The 20972-nt window shown below is 63.3% G+C and overlaps 1 protein-coding gene across 1 annotated transcript; it reads right to left on the reverse strand.

Annotated features, from left to right (window-relative positions):
* Nucleotides 1–97: 97 nt before the first annotated feature.
* On the reverse strand, nt 98–20123 carry ADAMTS13 (ADAM metallopeptidase with thrombospondin type 1 motif 13). Its single transcript, XM_058672843.1, has 30 exons — nt 20035–20123; nt 17931–18021; nt 17586–17716; nt 16088–16171; nt 15750–15874; nt 15487–15633; nt 14086–14226; nt 13661–13811; nt 13272–13376; nt 12849–13000; nt 12697–12760; nt 11932–12058; nt 11528–11676; nt 11182–11302; nt 10755–10835; nt 9992–10173; nt 9346–9481; nt 9140–9269; nt 8526–8711; nt 7600–7741; nt 7224–7344; nt 5956–6085; nt 5686–5865; nt 5288–5467; nt 2948–3152; nt 2427–2736; nt 2052–2198; nt 1324–1497; nt 789–973; nt 98–247 (listed from the first exon to the last, which is right to left on the reverse strand). Exons 1-30 carry the CDS (start codon nt 20119–20121, stop codon nt 98–100), a joined length of 4314 nt encoding a protein of 1437 aa, XP_058528826.1. The 5' UTR covers nt 20122–20123.
* Nucleotides 20124–20972: the final 849 nt, after the last annotated feature.

Consider the following 20972-nt stretch of genomic DNA (forward strand, 5'->3'; position numbering starts at 1 on the left):
AAGCAATCAGCAATCAAGCCCTCGTATTCGATTTTGTTTATTGGTTCCTGAGCTGCCCACAGGAGCCCAGGTCTGGGGTCAGCAGGGGGAGGGCAGCTCACAGGGTCCAGTACTGGCCTCGCAGGCTGGCCCCCGTCTCCAGAAACCTCTGGCTGAACTCCAGCTCTGCCTGGCTGCTCTGGGACACCCAGGAGAGCACCTGCTGGCGGTGGAAAGTTCTGCTACTCAAACTGTGGATGTCCCGGATCTGAGGGAAAAGGGGCAGCCCAGAGGGCATGAGCCACACTCACCAATCCCCACAAGGGCCCTGGGCCGGGAACGCTGTCGTTAGACCCAGGAATCTGAGGCTCAGACCAGCTGTGCCACCTCCCCCGGCGTGCCAGCGTGAGAGGGCCTCCAGCTTCCCGCTGCTGTACCCGGGAAGGCAGTAGGGGCAAGACCAAGCCTTGGGACCTGCCCCCACCCCGGACTTGCAGGGTGGCCTAGCCTGCACAGCTGAGGACCTTTGGGGATGGACTGAGTACATCAGAGACAGCTCTCTCTGCTGTCAAAGAGGATGAAATAAATAGTGAACTGTTTGCACAAAGGAAAGTCCTTTCTCTTGCACAGAGTTCCAGAAACAGGCACTGCCAGGGGACACACTCTTCTCCCCATTCCTCCACTACTGCTTTAAGGGTTCTGCTCGAAGCCAACTAAAGGGATCCCTCTGCCCAGTACCCCTAGTCCCATCCCTGGGGACAGACTGGACCCAAAGCCGGCCCACCACTGGCCCATCTTGGTGGCCTCACCGTGACATAGCTGGTGTTGGTCCCTTGGTTGTCGGGGGCCAGGCCAGTGGCCAGGGCATGGATGACTATCCGGGCATGTGGAGCCACACTGATGAAGAGCCGGCAGCCTCCCGTCGTCCTTCCATCTGGGCCCAGCGAGGGGCTCACGATGTCCCCCCGGGGGCCGAAGAGCTGCACGTCACATTCTGCAAGGGTGAGCAGGTGGGTAGCCTGGCTGCGTGTCCTCTCAGGGCAAGGAGCCCCAGACACAGCCCTGCACCAGAGGCCACAGCAGCTGACAGCCGGGGAGTAGTAAGGAGACAGGATGGTACCCCCAGGAGGAAGCCCCCGCTGGACCCCAGCCCCACCACCTCCCGACCTCAACCTTTGGAGCACACAGCGTGGAGCCTCCTCCCGTCATACACATAGACCCAGATGGCTGCTGGCTGCCAGGGTCCGCCCATATCCCCCTGGGGCCGGCCCCAGCTCTGCAGCCCCTGCTCAGACGCTACCCTGCTGTGAGGTGGGCGTCCTGGTGCTCGCTGGCAGAGCATACCATGGTAGGCTTCCGGGGCAGGCTGGCTTCTGTACCACAGCAGCACTCCGCCTCCCAGCCCCACACGCCGTTGCCACACCACCAGCGTGTTGCTCTTGGAGACAACAGTCATGCCCAGCAGCTCCCGACACATCTTCTTCCACGTGAGACGGCCCCAGATCACCAGGAAGTCCCCTAGGAGGTAGCAGGTGTAAGGGCCAGCATCCTGACTCTGGGGGCAGTAGGGGCAGCGGCTCTGGTCAGATGGAGCTGAGTCCAGCCCTCACCCCTCTCCCACACTGGCTGCTAATGGCCATGAAGCTGAGCTTAGCCCTCACCCCTCTCCCACGCTGGCTGTCGACTGTTGATGGCCATGAAGCTGAGCTTAGCCCTCACCCCTCTCCCACGATGGCTGTTGGCTGTTGATGGCCATGGAGCTGAGCTCAGCCCTCATCCCTCTCCCACACTGGCTGTTGGCTGCTGATGGCCATGGAGCTGAGCTCAGCCCTCACCCCTCTCCCACGCTGGCTGCTGATGGCCATGGAGCTGAGCTCAGCCCTTACCCCTCTCCCACGCTGGCTGCTGATGGCCATGGAGCTGAGCTCAGCCCTTACCCCTCTCCCACGCTGGCTGTTGATGGCCATGGTAATGCCTGCCTGCTTCAGTTTCCCCATCTCTCACACTCCAGCGCCAAGACAGGACGGAGAGAGAGGACACATGTGGGACACCCAGCGTGGCTGTGGACATACCCGCGCTGCAGTTGAGGGAGCTCTCCAGAACATGGAGGGTCACCACCTGCCCCAGGGGTTGCCCAATGGCCACGGCACAGTCCCCTGGCACTGTGCCTCGCAGGTCCAGAGTTCCTGCCGGTTCCAGGAGCTGTTTCCCGCAGGTGCCTGGCAGACAGGGAGAACACTGGTGAGCCACCCGGGGCGGTGCCACCATCCCAGGGTCAGGGCTGCTTCTGGGTACCTAAGCCAGCTTCCTCTCCCTCAAGTTACAGGGCTCTGAGGCATGTGTGCCTGGACCCCTGAGTGCACCCCTTTAGCCCCAGTGCACATGTCCCGTGGACCCCACCCCACTCCACAGCCAGCACCCTTACAGAAAGCAGGGAGGCACCTAACTGGAATCCCTTAGGAGCCCCTGAAGCTGCTGGAAGGCTGGGAGAGCTGGGGGCAGGAGGTGGGTCCGGGGCTGAGGCCATTCCAGGGAGCCGCCGACCCCAGCAGCTGCAGCCGGGCTGGAAGTGGTGGCATCCGTGTGACGGGCGGGGCTGGATGGCCCCAGGCCTGCACAGGGCCCGGCCCAGCAGCCACGCACAGTCACTGGTTTGGGCAGGTGTTGGCATAAGTCAGCCGGCACTGGAGTGTCGGCCTGGAGACCGAGGCAGGTGTCGCTCCGGTGCTGGACGCCGGCCCCACAGGAGACAGAGCACTGCTGGGAGAGGGGAGAGGAGCTGCAGGCGATGGGAACATGTCCCCGGTGGGTGACGAGGACCGGGCCCAGCACAGGATGGCATCAGCTCCTTCCGTTCTCGGGCTCTGGGCCTTGCTGCCCCTGCCCTCTCCAGGGGCTCTTCCCCTCCTCTTGGGAGACCCCCCCAGTCCCAGTGGAGGTCAGGGAGTGGGGAGGTCACGGCACTTGCCTCTGTCCAGGAGCCAACCTGCCACCGGAAGGCACAGTCTGCCTTGAGGCAGGGAACCCTGGCCTGCGGCCGTGCCAGAGCAACACAGGCGGCTTCGTCCAGCTCAGTGTCCTGGCCGTGGTCAAGCTGCACACAGGCCACTGAGCGAATGGCAGTGCCAATGCCACAGCTGGCTGAGCATGGGCCGAGGGACATGACTTTCCACCTGAAGAAGGGAGAAGGCTGACAGAGAGGCTAGGACAGCCCCCACATGGGACTGTCCCCAGGGGGTGTGTCCACTCAGTGCCACCTCTTCCTCCCGGGCAGGTGTCAGGCCAGGTGAGAAGGGCACCAGGGGCCACCATCTGCTCTTGGGATGCCCCGGGACAGAAGGGGGTCTGCAAGGCCCCGGGCAGTCCCTCTGGTCTGTTGCACACGCTCCATTAAGCCCATGCAGCTGCGTGCTGGCCAAGGGAGACACCAGGGAAGGGCTCAGCACCCCAGGGAGCCGCCCGGCCTGCCAAGGGCAAGCGATGATGACAGCATCTTTCAGAGCTGGACGTGAGCCCAGAGGGTCTGCCCCGGGCCCAGGGTTTGTGCCCGTTGTCCCCTCACAGCCCTTCAGTGCTGCCAGATGTAAGGGAGGTGGCAGCCAACCTGCCACACCCCACCACTCTGGCAGAGATGTTTTCTCTTCTTGGCACTGTCCACATTCAGGACGGAGGCCATCCTGGGTGCTGTACCCCACCGGCCTCTGCCCAAGGCCCATGGCAATGAGAATCTCCCCAGAAGCGGCTGGCATCCCTGGAGGCAGAGCTGCCCCCTGGAGGCTGAGAAACCTGGGAGGAAGGGACAGGAATGGACAGAGCAGGTGGGGCTGGAGAGCTGAAGTGGGCATGGGGCAGCAGGAGTGAGCCGGGGTGCAGGTCTGAGCAAAGCCCTACAGAAGCTGGACGGGCCATCAGGCAGCAGGGGTGGGGGCAGAGTGCAGAAGCCCCAGGTCCAGAGTATCCCTGGAAGGTTCCAGAAGATCAAGCTGGCCCGAGTAGCCACAGCAATGTTCACGAGGCAGGCAGAGCTGCTGTGTGCTCACAATTCCCATGGAAATCCCAGGTCACCCATAAGACTGGTATGCATGGCCCAGGACACCGGCACAAGCCAGAGACCTCTGTGCTGGGCGTGAGGAGCGAGCCAGCAGATAAAAGATGCCTCTCTCTGCCTTTCAAATAAGTAAGGTTTAACAGATAAATACATTCAGGGGTTGGTGCCATAGCTTTTCTTTTTTTATTAAAGATTTCTTTATTTTTATTGCAAAGGCAGATATATACAGAGAGGAGGAGAGACAGGGAGAAAGATCCTCCATCCGATGATTCATTCTCCAAGTGACCACAATGGCCAGTGCTGCACCGAACTGAAGCGAGGAGCCCAGACCCCCTTCCGGGTCTCCCACACGGGTGCAGGGTCTCAAGGCTTATAGTTATCCTTGACTGTTTTCCCAGGCCACAAGCAGGGAGCTGGATGGGAAGTGGAGCTGCCGGGATTAGAACCGGTGCCCAAGTGGGATCCTGGCGCATTCAAGGCAAGGACCTTAGCTGCTAGGCCACCACGCCGGGCACTGCCATAGCTTTTCAGACTAAGTCTCTTGCTGTATCGCTGGCATCCTACATGGGTGCCAGGCCCGAGTGCCCGCAGCTCCACTTCTGATCCAGCTCTCTGCTAATGCACCTGGGAAAGCAGTGGAGACGGCCCGAGAGCTTGGCAGACCGGGAAAGCTCCTGACTTTGGGCTGGCCCAGCTCTGGGGAGTGAACCCGCGGACGGATAACCTCTCCCTGTCTCTCCTTTTCTGATTCTGCCTTTCAAATAAAAATGAACACATTGACACGAGGTCTTACCAGTACAGGGCAAGGTGGACAGCCACCCCTCTGGCCTCAGCCGGTCCTAAGGAGCTAAGCACACTCACACCAGAGGTGGACACCCCCAGGCCTCCCCCACAGCTTCCTGCTGGGGACCACCCATTTGCATGCATCACGTAACCTCTCTCTGCCCTGCATGTTGCCAGACACGGAGCCTACTCACTCCAAACCCAGCACAAACCCAGCCGAGGTAGCTCCCCGGACCCTGCTCTCCCTGGGCTGCGTCCTCCAACAACGTTGCCCCCAGCTCCCGCGGGCCCCGCCCCCTGCTCTGGGGCCACAGTGGCTCTGCGTCTTCCCTCCCCTCAGGTTCTGTCAGTGCCCCTCCCATCCCCCTTGACAGCGTCCAGCTTACCTGCCTGGCCTGGCCTGCCCGCATGGCTGTCTCCATGCCCCCTCCCACCAGCACCGGGCCTGGCACCCACTGTCCCATTCGGCTCACTTACCTGGGTGGGCAGGGCTCCAGGCCGCAGGTCTCATGGGGCTCTGGGCGAGGCAGTCCCTGGCACTGGGGGTCTGGCAGGATCTCCTCGCTGCCATCCTTGCCACCGCGGGCGCAGTACACCATCCTCTGCACCAGCCCTCCCCCACAGCTCGCACTGCATGCCGCCAGCTGGTACCGCCACCTGCACGGTAACTGTAGTCAGGGACCCCCCTTTCCTCGCCCTGCCAGCAGGGTCCTGATGAGTAAACCAGGTCTCATTGCCCCAGGCAAGGAAGGGCCTGGCCTAACCCAAGGGGTTCCTGTAGGTGAGGGTGCAACAGGTGGCAGGGAGGGGGACACTGGGCCAGTGGGCGGGGGGGAGGGCAGAGCTAAACCCTGTGGCTCCTGGGCAGGGCCCACCTGGCAGGGCAGGGCTCTGAGCTGCAGTCTTCGAAGGGGTCCGGCTGGGGTGCTGGCCAGCACTTGGAGTGAGGCAGGGGCACCAGACGGCTGCCATCAGGCCTCACACAGCGCACCGCCCGCGGCACCTGGCCACCTCCGCAGGTCACCGGGCAGGGCGCCAAGGCCTGGGTGTCCCACCTGCAGGAGGGAGGACCGTGCTCTGCATGAGGCCACTCCCCAGGTGGGCAGGTGGGCTCCCTCCCTGGTACAGCCTCCCTCCTGGCTCACCGAGCAGGGCACAGGGCCGCCTGGCACACTTCCCGCTGACCCTGGGGCTTGTGTGCTGAGTCACACAGCTCCTCCTGGACCCGAGTCCCGAGGGCGGCGTCCACGCACAGGAAGTGCAGCTCCCGAAGGCCTGTGGGGAGCAAGCCGAGACCCCCACCATGCCCTGAACACTTAGGGGTCGGGGGACAGGCCTGGCCCAGCCCTGGTTGTCACAGGCATCTGGGGAGTGAACTAGAGAGTGCGAGCCGTGTGTGTGTGTGCGCGCGCGCCTCTCAAATAAACAAATAACAAATCCTAAAGAACTGCCATATTGGGACCAACGCTGTGATGCAAAGGGCTAACACTGGTATCCACCGTGGGCACCAGCTGGTGCTCCAGCTGCTCCACTGGCGATCCAGCTCCCTGCTAGAGCACCTGACACAGCAGAGGAGCACCCACATGAGAGACCCGGAAGAAGCTCCTGGCTTCTGGATGTTGTGGCCATTTAGGAAATGCAATAGCAGATGGAAAGTGAAAGTTGCTTACACTGCTCAGGATGAAGGTATCAAGGCTGCTTCCCTCCACCCCCTCCCTGGCAACAAGAGGGGCTTGCTGTGCCAGAGGGGACCGGCCTGAAGCATGCCCAAGCCGACCATCAGGGAGACCACTGAGCAAACCCAGGCTTCACAAACACACCTAGAACTTTGCTCGGCTGTTTCTTACAAATGTCCGCAATCAGACAACGTGGGAGCAGACCTGCTTGGAGAGTGGGGTGTTCACTGCCCCGCCTGGGTGGGCTCCGGGGGCTCACTGCCCTGCCTGGGGCAGGCTCCAGGGGCTCACTGCCCTGCCTAGAGAGTGGGGTGTTCACTGCCCCGCCTGGGTGGGCTCCGGGGGCTCACTGCCCTACCCAGGGTGGGTTCCCGGAGCTCATGACCTGCCTGGAGAGTGGGGTGCTCAATGTCCTGCACAGGGTGGGCTCTGGGAGTTCACTGACCTGCCTGGGGAGAGGGAACTCAGTGACCTGCCTGGGGAGAGGGGACTCAAGTGACCTGCCAGTGTGAGGGGGCTCCAGGGACTCATGGCGACCAGTGCCCTCTTGGGCGCCAACACAGGTATCGCTAGCTACTCCTTTCTGTCGGCTGCTTGGTCAGTGGGCACTCCAAGTGGCCATGAGCTCCTAGCCTCAGGGTCCTGGCATGCAGTCAGGGCCTCAGCTAGAGTCACCATGCAGTGGGGTGGAGACCAGGGGACGCAGAGGGCTGACCCTGGGCACACCCCCCCCTCACCTCGCCCACAGGACACGGAGCAGGGCCCAGCCACTGGAGTCCACATGGGCGCAGCTTGAGCCCCGGGGCTGGCAGTGCCCAGGGGGGGTGGGGCCCCATTCCTTGGAGACTCAGTGTGCAGCTGCAGGGCAGAGCAATAGGTGGACGCCAGGGAGGGGAAGGGTCTACCTGCAGCCCCCTGCCCACAGCCCCTCACTGCTGCCTTCAGGAGACAGCAGAGAACTGGGGAGACCATGCGCCTCCCCACGTCTCTTGGCTGGAGCCCATTTTCCAGCTGCCCACCCTCACCCCAGCCAGGGCAGCAGGCACTGAAATGCCCTTTTGCTTCTCCAGTCCAAAACCCCAGGAGCCCACCCCCTGGCGGCAGAGCACTCACCAGCCCCCAGCCCGGAGGACACACTGTCCCGACACAGGGCTCAGGGCTGGGCAGCTTCTCGGTGCTGGGGCAAGGCCCGACGGTCACTGGCAGCTCCCCACTGGACGTGGCCTGCACACACGTCACGTTGTGTGAGGCCTTGCTGAGGACGGAATGGATAGTTATCAGGCCCTGCCCAGCCTTCCAGCTGAAGGTCAGCCCAGCTCCTGGGGGAAGGGGTCATGAAGTTGCTCCCCAGCATCCAGGAACAGAGCTCAGAGCCTCGCTCCGAGTCGTCCAGCTGGCAGCTGCTCAGCAGTGAATGTGTGATGGGGGCAGGGAGGAGCTGGGACTGAGATGGGGGCCAGTGGATCCCACCCGGTTTCCAGATGGCAGGAGGGTGCCGGCTCAGTGCCAGCCATGAGCACCAACAGCCAGCCAGTGTGTTAAGAAGGATGCTGAGGCCACATCAGGCCTCAGAGGGAACCAGTGGTGAGCACCTAACAGCTGTTGCTGATGGAGAGGGGGAGGTGGCCCAGAGCCCAGCGGACAGCCCATGAACAAGGCTACCCTCTCCCCACTGGGCAAGCCACAGAACAGGAGCCCACAGCTGGCAAGTTCACCCTCAGGCAGCCAACGGCAGGGAGAAGCCAGGTAGGCACTCTGGCCAGGGCTGTGGCCAGGTAGGCACTGTGATAATGCCAGGGGCCCCTGTTCCACCTGCACAGGTCCTATCCCACAGCCCTTGGGGAGCAGCCCCCCACCCGTTTCCCAGACACTGACAAGCTCAGAGGGGGCCAGGCTGGGGACCTAGAACAGAAAGTGATTCTGTTTGCTGCCTGTCACTCAGGCCTGTGGATGGCTCAGGGGATATACATCAGTCAGCCACACTGGGAGGCCCTGCCCTATCCCGCCCACCACCGGTCCATGCCCGTGCCTGAGCTCACCTGGTGGGGCATGGCAGGGCACTGCAGGGTTCCACCATGGCCGGCAGTGGGGTCGCAGCTCTGCACCGGGCAGGGGGCAGTGTCCGCAGGCGGCCCCCTGGGGCCTCCTCCACACAGCGCACAGGCCGCTCCCGCAGGCCCCCGCCACAGGAGGCGCTGCATGGGCCCAAGTCTCCTGCTGCCCAGCTAAGGTGATGGCAGGGCGTCAGGCCCCGAGGCTGGCTCAGGGGCGGTGGGGCGTGGAGTGCAGCAAGTGCTGCTTCTGCCCGGGGCCACACCTGTGTCCCGGGGTTCCCGAATGGCCCTTCCCAGAGGGCGGGTCCAGAAGACTGTCCTGACAGCTCCTGGACCACAGTGCTGGACAACAAGCAGCTGCCCTGTGCCCTGCAGAATAGCCCTGCCCCAGCAGTGTGGCCCTCAGGGAACCGAAGATGCAGCGTAGCCCCCACTGCCTTCCCCAGGGGCTCATCAGCCCAAGCTGGCAGGAGTGACACGTCACCACATCCGCCCGGCGTCCTCATCAGCTGACACCCCTCCACATTGTCATTGGGACTGAGGGACACAGAGCCCCCCAGGCTGGCCCACAAGCCCAGGAGAGAAAGCTGGGCACTCACCGAGGTGGGCATGGCACAGGGACACAGGGCTCCGACCACACGGGCGGCCTTGGGCTCCCCTCGCACAAAGCTGCGTCCACCCACTCATTCAGGGCCTGGTCCAGGCAGTTGTAGGTCACCCAGCGCAGCCCTATGAAGGAGACAGGGGTTGGGCCTCCCTGCCAGGAGCCAAGCGGTCCTGAAGGCAGCCCCTTGCCCAGCCTCACCTGCCCCACAGCTCACAGAGCAGGGCCCACGCATGGCGGCCCATGCCAAGGCTGGCCGTTGCTTCGGCTCGAAGTAGGTAAAGATGATGTCGGGGTGGGCAAGGGGGCCATACTCGTCGCCGTACCGCCGGTAAACCTGTACCAAGGGGTCCAGGGCGCTCAGGGCCCTTCCAGAGGGACCCCTCCCCCAGGAGGCCTTCAAAACCTGCACTTCTCTATCTCTGCTTCGCTCCACTGGCACTCTGCCCAGCCCTGCCCCTGCAGCCCCACAGGGCTTCTGTCTCCGCCCTCCAACAGGGCACTCGGGAAGCTCACTATGCCGAGGACACGCTCAAGCGAAACCGTGTGGGGTCCCTGTGCCCCTGTCGCAGACAAGCCAGGGGAGCCCCCACCCATCTGGGCTTCCTCTACCGGCCCTATGCCAGCTCCCAGCCCTGGCACCTCTGGGAGCTGGGCTGCTTGTGGTGGGTGGGGACCCTCTTCAGCCCCTCTGAGCAGGTGGAGATCACACTGGACACAGCACAGGCTCTCCACCCTCATGTAGGACTTGACCCGCGAGGCACCCAGTCCGTGCCCAGAGCTAGATGGCCGCTGAATGAATGAGTGACCGAGCGAATGCAGGACAGAGCCTGGGCCCTCCGGCCACCTGGATCTCCATGGCCTCCCTGGCAGGTCCCCGGAGGTGGACCTCCTCCAGGTGGGGCAGCTGGTCCTCAGTGAGTGTCACCCTGTACTCCAGGCGGCTGTCTTCCAGTGGGGACGGGTGGCTGGTGCTGGAGGAGATGCTGGCATTTCCGGCCACCACGTAGCGCCCATGTACCCTCACCGCTGTGGGGCAATGAGACGAGACGTACAGACACCGTGCCGGGCCATACCCAGAGCACCCAGTGGGAGGGGACGCCACCCACTCACAGCCCCAGTCCTAGGGACCCTGGGGGCAGAGGGCCAGAAAGGGATGCCTGTTGACAGACACCGCCACCAGGGTGTGTGCCTGGCTTGCGCGTCCCCCAGGGAGCAGGGCATGGAGGTCACACCTCACAGCAGTGTCTGTGCACACCACCTGTCATTCATAAGGTGACACCAACTGGTGGCTGGGGGCGGGGCGCTGGGTCCCTTGGGCCACAAAAACTATCACTCCACCATCACTCGTGCCCAGTAGTGAGGCCCCCTGGATCTACACACCCCTGGGGGAGCTCCCTGGGTGCAATGCAAGGTCACAACTTGGAGAGGTGGGCTTCTGCCTGGACCTTCCCATGCCTCGGGCCTGAACCACTCACCCCGCCTCCCCTCACTGGTACCCCGAGCAACTCTGGGACTCTTCCCAGAGGCCCGCCCATCCAGTCAGGGGGCTTGCAGCTGGTACTAACAGCGGCGCATGTCTGGGATTAGCGCCTCTTCCAGGAGCTCACCCAGGTGTGTGAAGAGGGGCCTGCGGTTGGCCACGTACACCCCAGTCAGGTTTGGGGTGATCGTCAGGAAGGTGACGTACTCTAGGGAGAGACCAGAGGGAGCCTGTGTGGGCCACGTGGTGGTTGCAGGAGCCAACACCTCGGCAGAGAGTCCCCTATGTCACATGGGCTGTGTGGGTCCAAGTTTTGGCTCAGGCCTCCAGGCCTGGCTTCCTCCCCATGCACCCCAGGTGGTAGCCAAGTGGGAGACCTCAGCTGTACTCTGGTCACGCGGGGAGTGTGCCACAGACAGCAGCTCTGTCCATCCCTTGAGAGTGGCCTCTGTCTCTTGCCACTCTCGGTCACGCTGGCCTGCACAGCCTACTCTCTGTCCATGCCAGGACTGGAGGCGGATGGGGCCCAGCCCTGGGCAGTGGGAGGCTCTCACCTCTGGCTCTTCCAGCCGAGAAGGAGCCGTTCCGCCGGCTGCAGGTGCTGGTGTCCCCACCGCACACCTGGCAGGCATCCCACACCTGCAGGGAGTCCATCTGACCGTCACAGCCAAACATCTGTGCAAAGGATGGGAGGACATGGCCTGAGGCTGGCGTGGCAGGCGGCCCCCAGGCAACACTGCCCCAGCACTGGAAAGGAGCTTGAGGCTTGCCCCGCTGGTCCGGGGCTCAGTCCGGCTCTGTCTCCCCACAGCTGCTCATTGTCCTGTCCTGGAGACCACACACTGGCTGCAGGGCCCAGACAGGCCACAAGGGCAGCAGGGCACCTACCGTCACACCTACCCTGCAGCTGCCCAGCACGCACATGCCCAGGGCCCCATCCTCCCGATGGTCCCGTGGCATGCAGCGGGTCCCATCCAGGAAGTGGTCTCCACGCCTCACCAGGAAGTTTTCACCAACTGCCCGGCACACATGTCTGCACAGCATGTCCCCTAGGAGGATAGAGGGGATAAGGCTCCCTCCCCCAGGCCAGGACGTGCCTGGGGGGATACCTCTCTGGGATCACCCCCAGGCTGAGAAGTGGGGCACCCCCAGCATTATCCACCCAGGTGGGAAACCCCGCCATCATCTCCGCTCCATGGACTCAGCTGGGACGGACCCAGGGTGGGGGGCACCTGACCCAGCAGTGGACAGGGAGGCAGGGAGGCAGCTCCACCAGGCCCTGCAGCACGCAGCGTGCAGCCCACCTCGGCTGTACTGCGGGGCAGCCTCCCAGTGGTAGAAGGAAACACTGCCTGGGGAGAGGTGCAGGGGCTGTCTGTCGGTCTGGGCGCACTGCTGGGCCATGAACTCCAGCTGGGTCCTCTCGCAAGCCTGGGGATGGGGCAGAAACCAGCAGGTGTGACTCGGGCACGCAGTCGAGAGGGGAGCCTGTGAAGGTCACGGGGCCGTGGGAGGACAGCATGGGCAGAGGCGGCCTGCGGGGCCTGGGGAAGACGCAGCCGGATGTGTCTGTTCACTGAGTGGCTAGCCAGGTCATCAGATAAACCAGGCATGGCTGTAGCAGACTGCTCCACCACCACCTCAGCCCCCATGGCCAGGCAGCCGTCCCCAGAGGCAAGGAGTGGACCTCTGGCCAGAGGCATCTGCCGCGGCTGCCTCCATGTAGCATGCAGGCTGAGTCTTCACAGCTGCCTCCACTGCCCCCCTCGTGCCGACCCCCTACACGGACGACCAGAAATGGTAAAGCTACAGACACAGGAAGTCTGCCAGAGGCTGCTAGGGCCACAGGAGGAGAGAATGCACTTGGCTGGGGGCAGCATGGGCAGTTTAGGGGCAGGCCCGTGGCACAGGTGTGTTCAGGAGGGGGTGCTGTGACCATAGTGTCCCTCTGAGAAGTGGCTCTGGGCTCTGGCCACCCTGGGCCCAGCACACCTGCTGCCCTGTGGACTGTCCTGGACCGCACCCACCCTCCACCTCTGCGTCTCCCACAGCTGCAGGGTCACACCCACCTGGGAGTTACACAGCTCAGCCTGCAGCTCAGGCCCGACACACGCGTGGCCCCCAAAGGCAGGTCTGAAAATGCCGTAAGAGGCCAGAGGTGAGGGGGGCCCATTGTCCTCCCAGCACGTGAGGCAGCCCCTGTCCCTGAGGGGCACAGTACCTGGGGTTGTCACACCGCCGTCTCCTGGTGATGACGCCTCCTCCACAGGAGCGGGAGCAGGGACTGGGCGGCCCCCAGCTGGACCAGTGGCCGTGCACCGCCGCCACGGAGGTCAGCTCAGCCAGGGAGCGGCACCGGCCCTTGGAGCACCACTGTGCAGCAAGGTCAAGGTCAGCTCCGGCTTCCACCCCCATGCATCACCCCACCTCGGGGCCCCCTCCCCCACCAAGCACGCATTCCCCCCTCACACCAGCACTCCCCTGTGGCCTGTGCACACATACCCTGCTGGGCCTGGGAGCAGCGAGGGGAAGCAAGCCCAAGACCAGCCAGCACACCGGCCTCCCGCCCTCCTCCCACCCCTCCGACCTTCCCCCAGGCCAGCCGCACCGCCCACACACACTGTCCCCTCCCACCTCCACCGACCTTCTCCACACCACAGGGTGTGCCGTCCAGGAGAGGGGTGAGGAGGCGGCTGCAGGTGCTCTGGTCCCCTGGCTCCGTGTGGCAGGAAAGGGCCTCACACACGTCCTGGCAGGGGCATAAGCAACTGGTCGGGGCCAAAAGTCTACCCATCTTAGACCAGACCGCAATACAAGTTCTTACAAAGAGGCCCACGGGGCAACAGCCCTGGGGTCCTTGGGAGAGGCCACTGCCCCCCCACTCCCTGCTGAGGTCCTGCCTCAGAGACCAACAGGGGTGCTTCCGCTGAAGCCTTTTGGGGACTTTGTGGAGATGAGACTGGGCCCGGCCAGTCTCCCCGGCTCACAGGCGCACGCTGTGCGTGCTCTCATGGAGGCAGCTTTCCCACTCACCAGAGGCTCCTGGGTAAAGGAACAGGCCACAGCCGCAGGACCAAAGGCAACGCGGCACTGCTGGTCGGCGCCATAGTAGAGGCCGGGCTGCACCTCAGGTGGCTGCCCCACGAACCCCGGTGGGTCCCACACGCAGCGTGCCCACCCTGCACTGCCACACGACCCCTGTCAGGCTGCGCTGCACAGGTGCCAGGAGGAGGCTAGGGCAGGGCACAGGTGGGGTCAGGCACTGGGCAGCCCCGGTGCCAACGGAGGGTACCTGGCCGACGGTGGGGGGGGTCTGTCAAGGGATGGGGTGTCCAGGGCATGGAGGGGTGCGCAAGGTGGAGAGGGCTGGTGGAAGGGGGGCAGGATCCCTGGCAGGAGCGGGCCATGGCAGAAGTCTGTGGGGTCTCACAGCAGCAGGGGTGCCTCTGGGTCACTACCTGAGCAGGCTGTGCAGCTGCCGGCGGCTGCAGGCAGACCAGGCTGGGCCTCCGCGGGTGGGCGCCGTGCTGTCAGACCCCATCACGTGGCCGCTGGAGGCACAGCCACTGCCGGGGGCACCGTCGTGTTCCAAGCCAAAGCTGCAGGCAGGGCAGGGTGTGTGTGTGAGGGTGCGGGCACAGGGTGGGACAGTGGTCGCTCAGGGCAGCCCACAGGGTTGCAAATCCTGGTGCATAGGTGGCCTAGCCCCTACAGTCACCATGCCTCATCTTCCGGCCTGCAGGGCAGCTCTGCCCCTTAGGGATCCTGAAAAGTTTTTAAAATACACCCTTCCTGGGGGTGGAGGACAGGAGCTGGGGTGTGGCAGGTGCGGGAGTGTCCTGACTGTGTAAGGAGCTGCCCGGTAGTCCCAGCTCACCATCTGGTGGAGTACGAAGTTAACTGGCAGGTGCAGTGAAACTTCTGCCCGCAGGACCTTAAGGGACACTGTGCCCCCCCGCCCCGCCTCAGTGCTCAGCCAGTGAGGGACAGGGCAGGGCCTGGCTGTTAGGGTAGGAATTTCTGCCAGTGCCCCTGCGGCATCTTTCAAGACCTATTAGCACTCCGTTTCCTGCACTCCACAGCCGAGGATTTGTACCCCAACCCCACTCCAGGGCTACAGCTCCTCAGGGCAGGGGAGGGCAGTGACTTCCAAATGCCAAGCAGAATGGAGGTCCGTTCTCATGGGTGGGCAAACCAGGGCACCAAGGCACCAGACCCCTGAGATGGGAAGTCCTTGTCCGGAGGGAGGAGCCAGAGAGTGGGCAGAGCCCGGACACCTGCCAGCATCCTCTTCATTCCAGGGAATTCTACTTGGTGACCCAAAGGGTTAAAATGGCGAGCGAGAGGGAAGCTATTTGCTGTGCATCTCCGTAGTAGCTGGGCTGTTACCATGGTGATGTTCCTAACTGGACAGAAGGGGGTCAGCTGAACACAGTGGGGGGTTCACACACCTGCAGGCTGTGTGTGTGTGTGTGACACCTGGGAGCAATGCAGGTGAAGAAGGCACGTGCGGGGCCCCCTGCTGGCCGTGTGGGAGGTGACCCCGCAGCAGGTGGGTCTTCCCCTCCCCCCATGGGAAATCCCGGTGAAGTGCCCCCTCCTCAGCTGGGCCTACCCTTAGCCATTCCAGGAGTCTGACCCAGCTGTGTTGTCTTTCTCTGCCTCTCAAATAAACATAATTAAATAAAATTTACACAAATTCAAAAGCAGTGTCCAGCAATCTCAATTCTGCAAGTAAAAAAAAATCAAGTGTGTGCCTGGAAAGGCTGAGGTGCAGCACGCGCAACGCAGGCGCCTCCCGTGTGAAAGGCGGTTCAGGTCCTCGGCCAGTGCCTGGGGCAGTGAGCGGGCACACACACCTGTGCCCGATCTCATGGGCAATGGTGACCCCCAAGTCGAAGCCAGTGTCCTCGGTGATGAGACAACTCCAGGAGGGCGAGCAGATGCCCCCCAACTGGGTGACCCCCCGAACCTGCCGGTTGCCGTCGGGCAGTTCCAGGTCAAACCTTAACAAGAGAGAAGTGACCAGGGCCACCCTGGGGCCCACCTGCAGTTGGTGGAAGAGGGGAGGGTGAAGGCATGACCCCTCTCCCCCCACCTCAGGCGGGCTGGCTCACTCTACCTGGTGACGTAGAGAACCAGGTCAGCATGGCCGGGATCGGCGTCATCCACAGGGTTGATGGTTCGACTCCACTGGCACACGCTCAGCAGGGAGGAGGTGATGTTGGCTGTAATCTTCGGACCCTGCTGGGGTCAGCAGGAGCCACATCTAAGGGGCTTGAGCCAGGCACGGTACTGACTTGGGTCACTCAGTAGAGTCCTGTTACTGCCCCATGTTAAAGAGGAGCAAACTGAGGCCATCAATGGTCCCGCAGGAACCCACAGGAGGCCCGGGGCAGGATGGGGGCAGGCCCTCTGGCTGCCCTTGCTATGGACGCTTCCACTCAGCTCAGTGCCTACCTCGGGTTCCGTGAGAATGACCATCCTCACCAGGTGTAGCCGGAACTGGGCCCCCAGCGACGGGTCCCTCAGCAGTTCCGACCCCTGCGGAAGGGAAAGCGGTGTGGGTGTCAAGGGCTCCAAGGCGGGCAGCCAGGGGTCCTCATGCTGGAGCCAGGAAGGCCAACTAACAGGAGGACAGCACGTGGCAGCTCTCCCTAGAATCTTCCTGCAGCTCTCTGTGAATGCACCTGGGAAAGCAGTGGAGGACGGCCCAAGTGCTTCAGCCCTGCCACTCATGTGGGAGATGTGAACCCAGACTCCTGGATTCGGCTTGGCCCAGGCCCAGCTGCCATGGTCATTTAGGAAGTAAAGCAACCGATGGAAATAAACACTTCTCTGGAATCCAATGAAACAGTTGGGGGGAGCCATGAACTTGAAGCCACTGGTTTCAGAGGACCTGGAGAACACAGTGTTGACTAAAAGAGCTCTGCCCAAGCATCTTGCAGTTGTGTGGGTGGTCACAAGCCCAGGGAACACCTGTCAGGGGCGGGGGAGGACAGCGTGGGGCCAGAGGTCCTTGGGCTCCGGACCCCTGCCTTGTGTCTGGGAGCAGAGCTGAGGCTGGGGTACGAGGCACGTCGAGTACCTCACATCCTGCTGCAGCTGAGACCGCTAGACCTGCCCCGGGCCCACCCCGGAGGTGGCAGCGCCATCCCAGCACCTCCGCTTGCCCCACCTCCGGCCCAGAATGTGTCCAAGTGCTGCACATGATGGGTTCTCACAGGTGGCTCTGTGCCCTGAGGCTGGTGAGCACAGCCTCGCCGGGGGAGCCGCTGGCATGGTGGGGGCCAGCTGCACGGCTGGGTTGGGGTCACCAGTGTTATTGCTGGCTTATGGACGGCAGCTCACAGAGGCCAGGCTCGCACCCTGGCTGCCTCCTTGCACTGCTGACATTGGGTTATGGGGGTGGCACTCCAGAGGGGTTGGGGATGCCTACTCCTGTGTGAGGGCCTTGTTTAGGTGGGTCTGGGGGATCCGAACAGGGGGCGAGAGCCCCGGGAGGTTGGGTTCAGGGAGCAGCGACATCTTCGGGTACTGGGAAGAGCCAGGCTGCAGGGGACCCCAGGCAAGGGGATTTGAGCTGGAAAGGCGTGGGGGGCTACACAGACCACACACACCTGGCAGGACAGTCAGAAGCAAGGAAGGCGCAAGCAGGCCCCCTCACCTCTCCCACAGGTGCTGCCAGCCCTGGACCAGTGCCAGCCTCAGGTCTATGCCCAAGTTCAAATCACTGGCTTGCCCACTGTGCAGCCACAGACCCTGAGCATGGTGCCCTGGAGCCTGGTGCCACCTGCCACAGGGCCATCGCCTGCCACAAGGCCAGTGTAGCCACAGGCCCTGCGCATGGCACCCGGGGCCTGCCCCACAGCCATCGCCTGCCACAAGGCCAGTGTAGCCACAGGCCCTGCGCATGGCACCCGGGGCCTGCCCCACAGCCATCGCCTGTCAGACTTACAATGTTGAGGTTGGTGAGCACGTAGCGCTCTGTGTCCTCCTGGTGAGCCTGCTGGACGTCAGGGCCCACGGCCACCAGCAGCTCCAGGTGCAGGACATCCCCTGCGGTGTGGTTCTGTCTCCTCGGGGGACCTGCAGCGGGTGGAGGGCTGGAGGAAGACACTTCTAGCGAGCAGGGGCTGCTGAGCTAACCAGAGAGACTGGCGGTCTGCGAGGGTCTGCCTCCCACCGCACCTCCGCAGCCCCACCACACTTGGACACGTGGAGGGGCCAGGCTCAGGGACAACTGTGGCTTTTGTGTCTTCAGACTGCCCATCGAGTCTCCCCCCACCCCCAGCATCTATACCTGGTACAGACCCTGCAGCCATGGGTTCCCAGCGAGGCCTGCCTGCCGGCCCAATGTTGACTTTCTCTCCGCCCACCAGCACTGCGCCGGCCTGCAGGACAGAGGGAAATGTCGGGCATGGTGCCCCTTGCTCCCAACAGGACCCTGCATCCCCTGCCTGTGCTGAACAGTGGGGAAGCCACACTCCTTCAGGCTCATAGCCCTGCTTCCAGGGCCCAGACCCCCATTCATGCTCAAGCAGCAAGTCCAGAAGCAAGGGCCTGGGTGGGGTCTTACATGCAGCAGAAGGGCCCCAGGTTCTACGGATGGGCCATGTGCTGTCCATCCCGGCCCCGACCCGACCCCGCCAGCCTGCTGGAGGGACACTCAGCCGAGGGGTTTGGCTCCCCAGCTGCTTTCAGAGCAGTGTGTGGACACGTGGCCCCATCCCATGCAAGATGCTGGTGCCCTGGCCACCACTGACCCTGCCCAACTCAGCAACTGACTCAAAAGCCAGGCTCTTGCCACTGCCCACTGCCCAGGGAGCCAGGAAGCCCAGAGCATCCCCTGGCTCTGTTAGGGGCTGGGGAACATTCACGTGGCCCTTCTGCACCCGTTTCCCTCCCTGAGCCTGGGGTTGGAAAGCTGTACCACTGTCACCTCCCTGGAGCAGGTAGGAGAGGATGCAGAGGAGGACATCTCCGGCACCACGGCCACCCCTCAGTGTGGGCCCCAACAGAACGTGATCCTGGCCCCCAAGGTGTGACTGGATGTCTGTGAGGCAGTGGGAGGTGGGAGGTGGGTGGTGTTGGCCACACGCTCACTGGTCAAGGAAGGGACCAGGAGGCCATGCCTGGGCCGGAAGGAGGAGTGAAGGAGTTCTCCCAGGGTACTCAGAGGGCAGCCCTGCATCTGCGCTCAGTCACAGGGGAGCAGAGTCATCTGTTGTCCCTGCTGCCTGGCAGAGGAGGCTAGCCTGGAGGGAGGGCCTGGGCTCATGCCCCACTCCTGCCAGCTCAGGGCTGGTGGGCAGACAGCCACGCTCTCTCCCCAGCCTTGCTTGGGCTGGACTGGTGCTTGGCCAGCTAACCTGGGCCTGGTGACATCCCGAATCACCTGATGACCCCAGCGGAGGCCGTTCACGTGTGCTCTGCCTGTCCCTCCACACCACATGGCAGGCTCCCCAGAGGGAGGTGCCCCCATCCTCTGGTTCTGGCGTGCACAGAAGCCCACAGCCCCAGCCTGCAGACCACAGGGTTTGTGCAAAGCTTGATCCAACGTCAACAGCAAGAGGAAAGAGGGGGAAGAGAGAGCTCCCCTCTGCTGGTTCACTCCCCAGATGCCCACAGTGGCCCGAGCTGGTCCGTGGCTTGGCACCAACCTGCTCCTGGGAATCCCTGGGAGCTGGGAATTCCATCTAGTTCTCCCATGTGGGTGGTGGGGGTTCAGTCAGCTGCCACCCCAGGATCTGAATTAGCCGGAAGCCAGGAAGGGAGGGTGGCGTCTAGACCCAGAGGCAAGTCCCAAAGCCACACAGCTGGGCTCCCCCATCTCCCCTACCACTTATCTTGTTTCCCAAAGAAAGGATAAATATTTACGCCAGACGCCCAGAGCCAGCAAGGCCAGGGGACAGAGGGACCCGCCAGTGAGGGGCCATCCCAGGAGATAGCGCACAGAGCTCTGCTCACCAGAACAGCGGCTCCCGAGCCTTGGCAGGAAGTGACAGGTTAACGAATGGGTGTAGGAGCTTGTCAGATACCCCGGAAAACCCCAAACTCCCAACTCAACGTGCACATCACTTGGCCTGGGAAACACCCCTGGCCAAGAAAAGAGCACAACGGGCAGCTTCTAAAGGCAACCTCAAGAAACAGCTTGGCAAGCGGAGATGGAGACGCGGCATCAAGGGGCAGCAGGAACCAAGGGGGAAGGGTCACCACACGAAGCCGCCCATGCACCCTGCCTGAGCCCCAGACAGCAGTGGCAGCCTCGGACTGTCCCCCCAAACCAGCGAAGATCCTTTCACCTCCGGCCATACCCCCACCCCCCACCAGCAGGTGTGGGCAGGTAAGAAGACACACCCACTTGCCCCCCCACCTGTCTGCAGCACCCAGACCTGCACACGCACCTGCTGGGAATGGGAGAGTGCTCTGCAGCCCAGGAGAAAGAAGACCCCAGCCAGGAGCCCCCAGGACCCCTGCACCTGCTGGCCCATTCTCAGGCCCTGCTGGCCTCAGCTTGGTCAGCGTGCAATGAGACAGGCCTGGCCAGCTGGAGGCGGACTGGGCGGAGCTTGCTTCCCGCAGCCACAGGGCTCAGAGGGAGTGGCCTGGGGCTCTGGGAGGGTCCCCTGAGCTGAGCCTCCAGTGGGAGTTGTCAGGCATCTACTGCTTCCTCTCTGAGCCCTGTCTGACCCCTCTCCTCTGTTTCCCGTGTTCTGGCCCTAACCCGGTCCTGCTCCTCCACCTGTGGGTCAGCCAGACATCTGCTCCCATCAGCTGACCACCGTTTCATGTCCTCCCCCCAACATGGCCTCGCTCCTGCCCAGTCCCCAGGGAAGCTCTGCGACTCTCGAAGTGTCCCGTCTAGGAAAGAGGACGGGACGACAAGCTGGCTGGGGCATGTGAAGGCCGCTAGCGTGGACAGTGGGAAGCAACAGGGGGCGGACACAGCAAGTCGCCAGGGCTGGCGTTGTGTGCTCAACCTCCGCCTGTGACAACAGCATCCCATGTGGGCACTGGTTCGTGTCCCGGCTGCTCCACTTCCCATCCAGCTCCCTGCTTGTGGCCTGGGAAAGCAGCTGAGGACGAAGCCTTGGGACCCTGCACCCATGAGGAGACCCGGAAGAAGCGCCTGGCTCCTGGCGCCGGCCATGGCGGTCACTTGGGGAGTGAATGAGCGGATAACGACCTTTCTGTCTCGTTCTCTCTGTGGATCTGCCCTTCGGGCGTCAGCGCGGCGCGTTTGGGCGGGGTGACCCCGAGTTTAGCCAGCAGACACCCCAAGTCGCTGACCCCACCCCGGGGCCGGTGATCGCTGGGACGCTCGTCCTGTTCCTGCCCGCTC

Source organism: Ochotona princeps, chromosome 14 (genome assembly GCF_030435755.1).
Source record: "Ochotona princeps isolate mOchPri1 chromosome 14, mOchPri1.hap1, whole genome shotgun sequence".
NCBI lineage: Eukaryota > Metazoa > Chordata > Mammalia > Lagomorpha > Ochotonidae > Ochotona > Ochotona princeps.

Excerpts from the sequence above, each read along its gene's own strand:
- ADAMTS13 (XM_058672843.1), bottom strand. The coding sequence starts at position 20,121 with ATGGGCCAGCAGGTGCAGGGGTCCTGGGGGCTCCTGGCTGGGGTCTTC. Across the intron at positions 12,761-12,848 it reads CGGCGGTGTGACAACCCCAG|ACCTGCCTTTGGGGGCCACG; the intron begins GTACTGTGCCCC and ends CGGCATTTTCAG. Across the intron at positions 9,482-9,991 it reads GGGAGGCCATGGAGATCCAG|GTTTACCGGCGGTACGGCGA; the intron begins GTGGCCGGAGGG and ends CCCTTGGTACAG.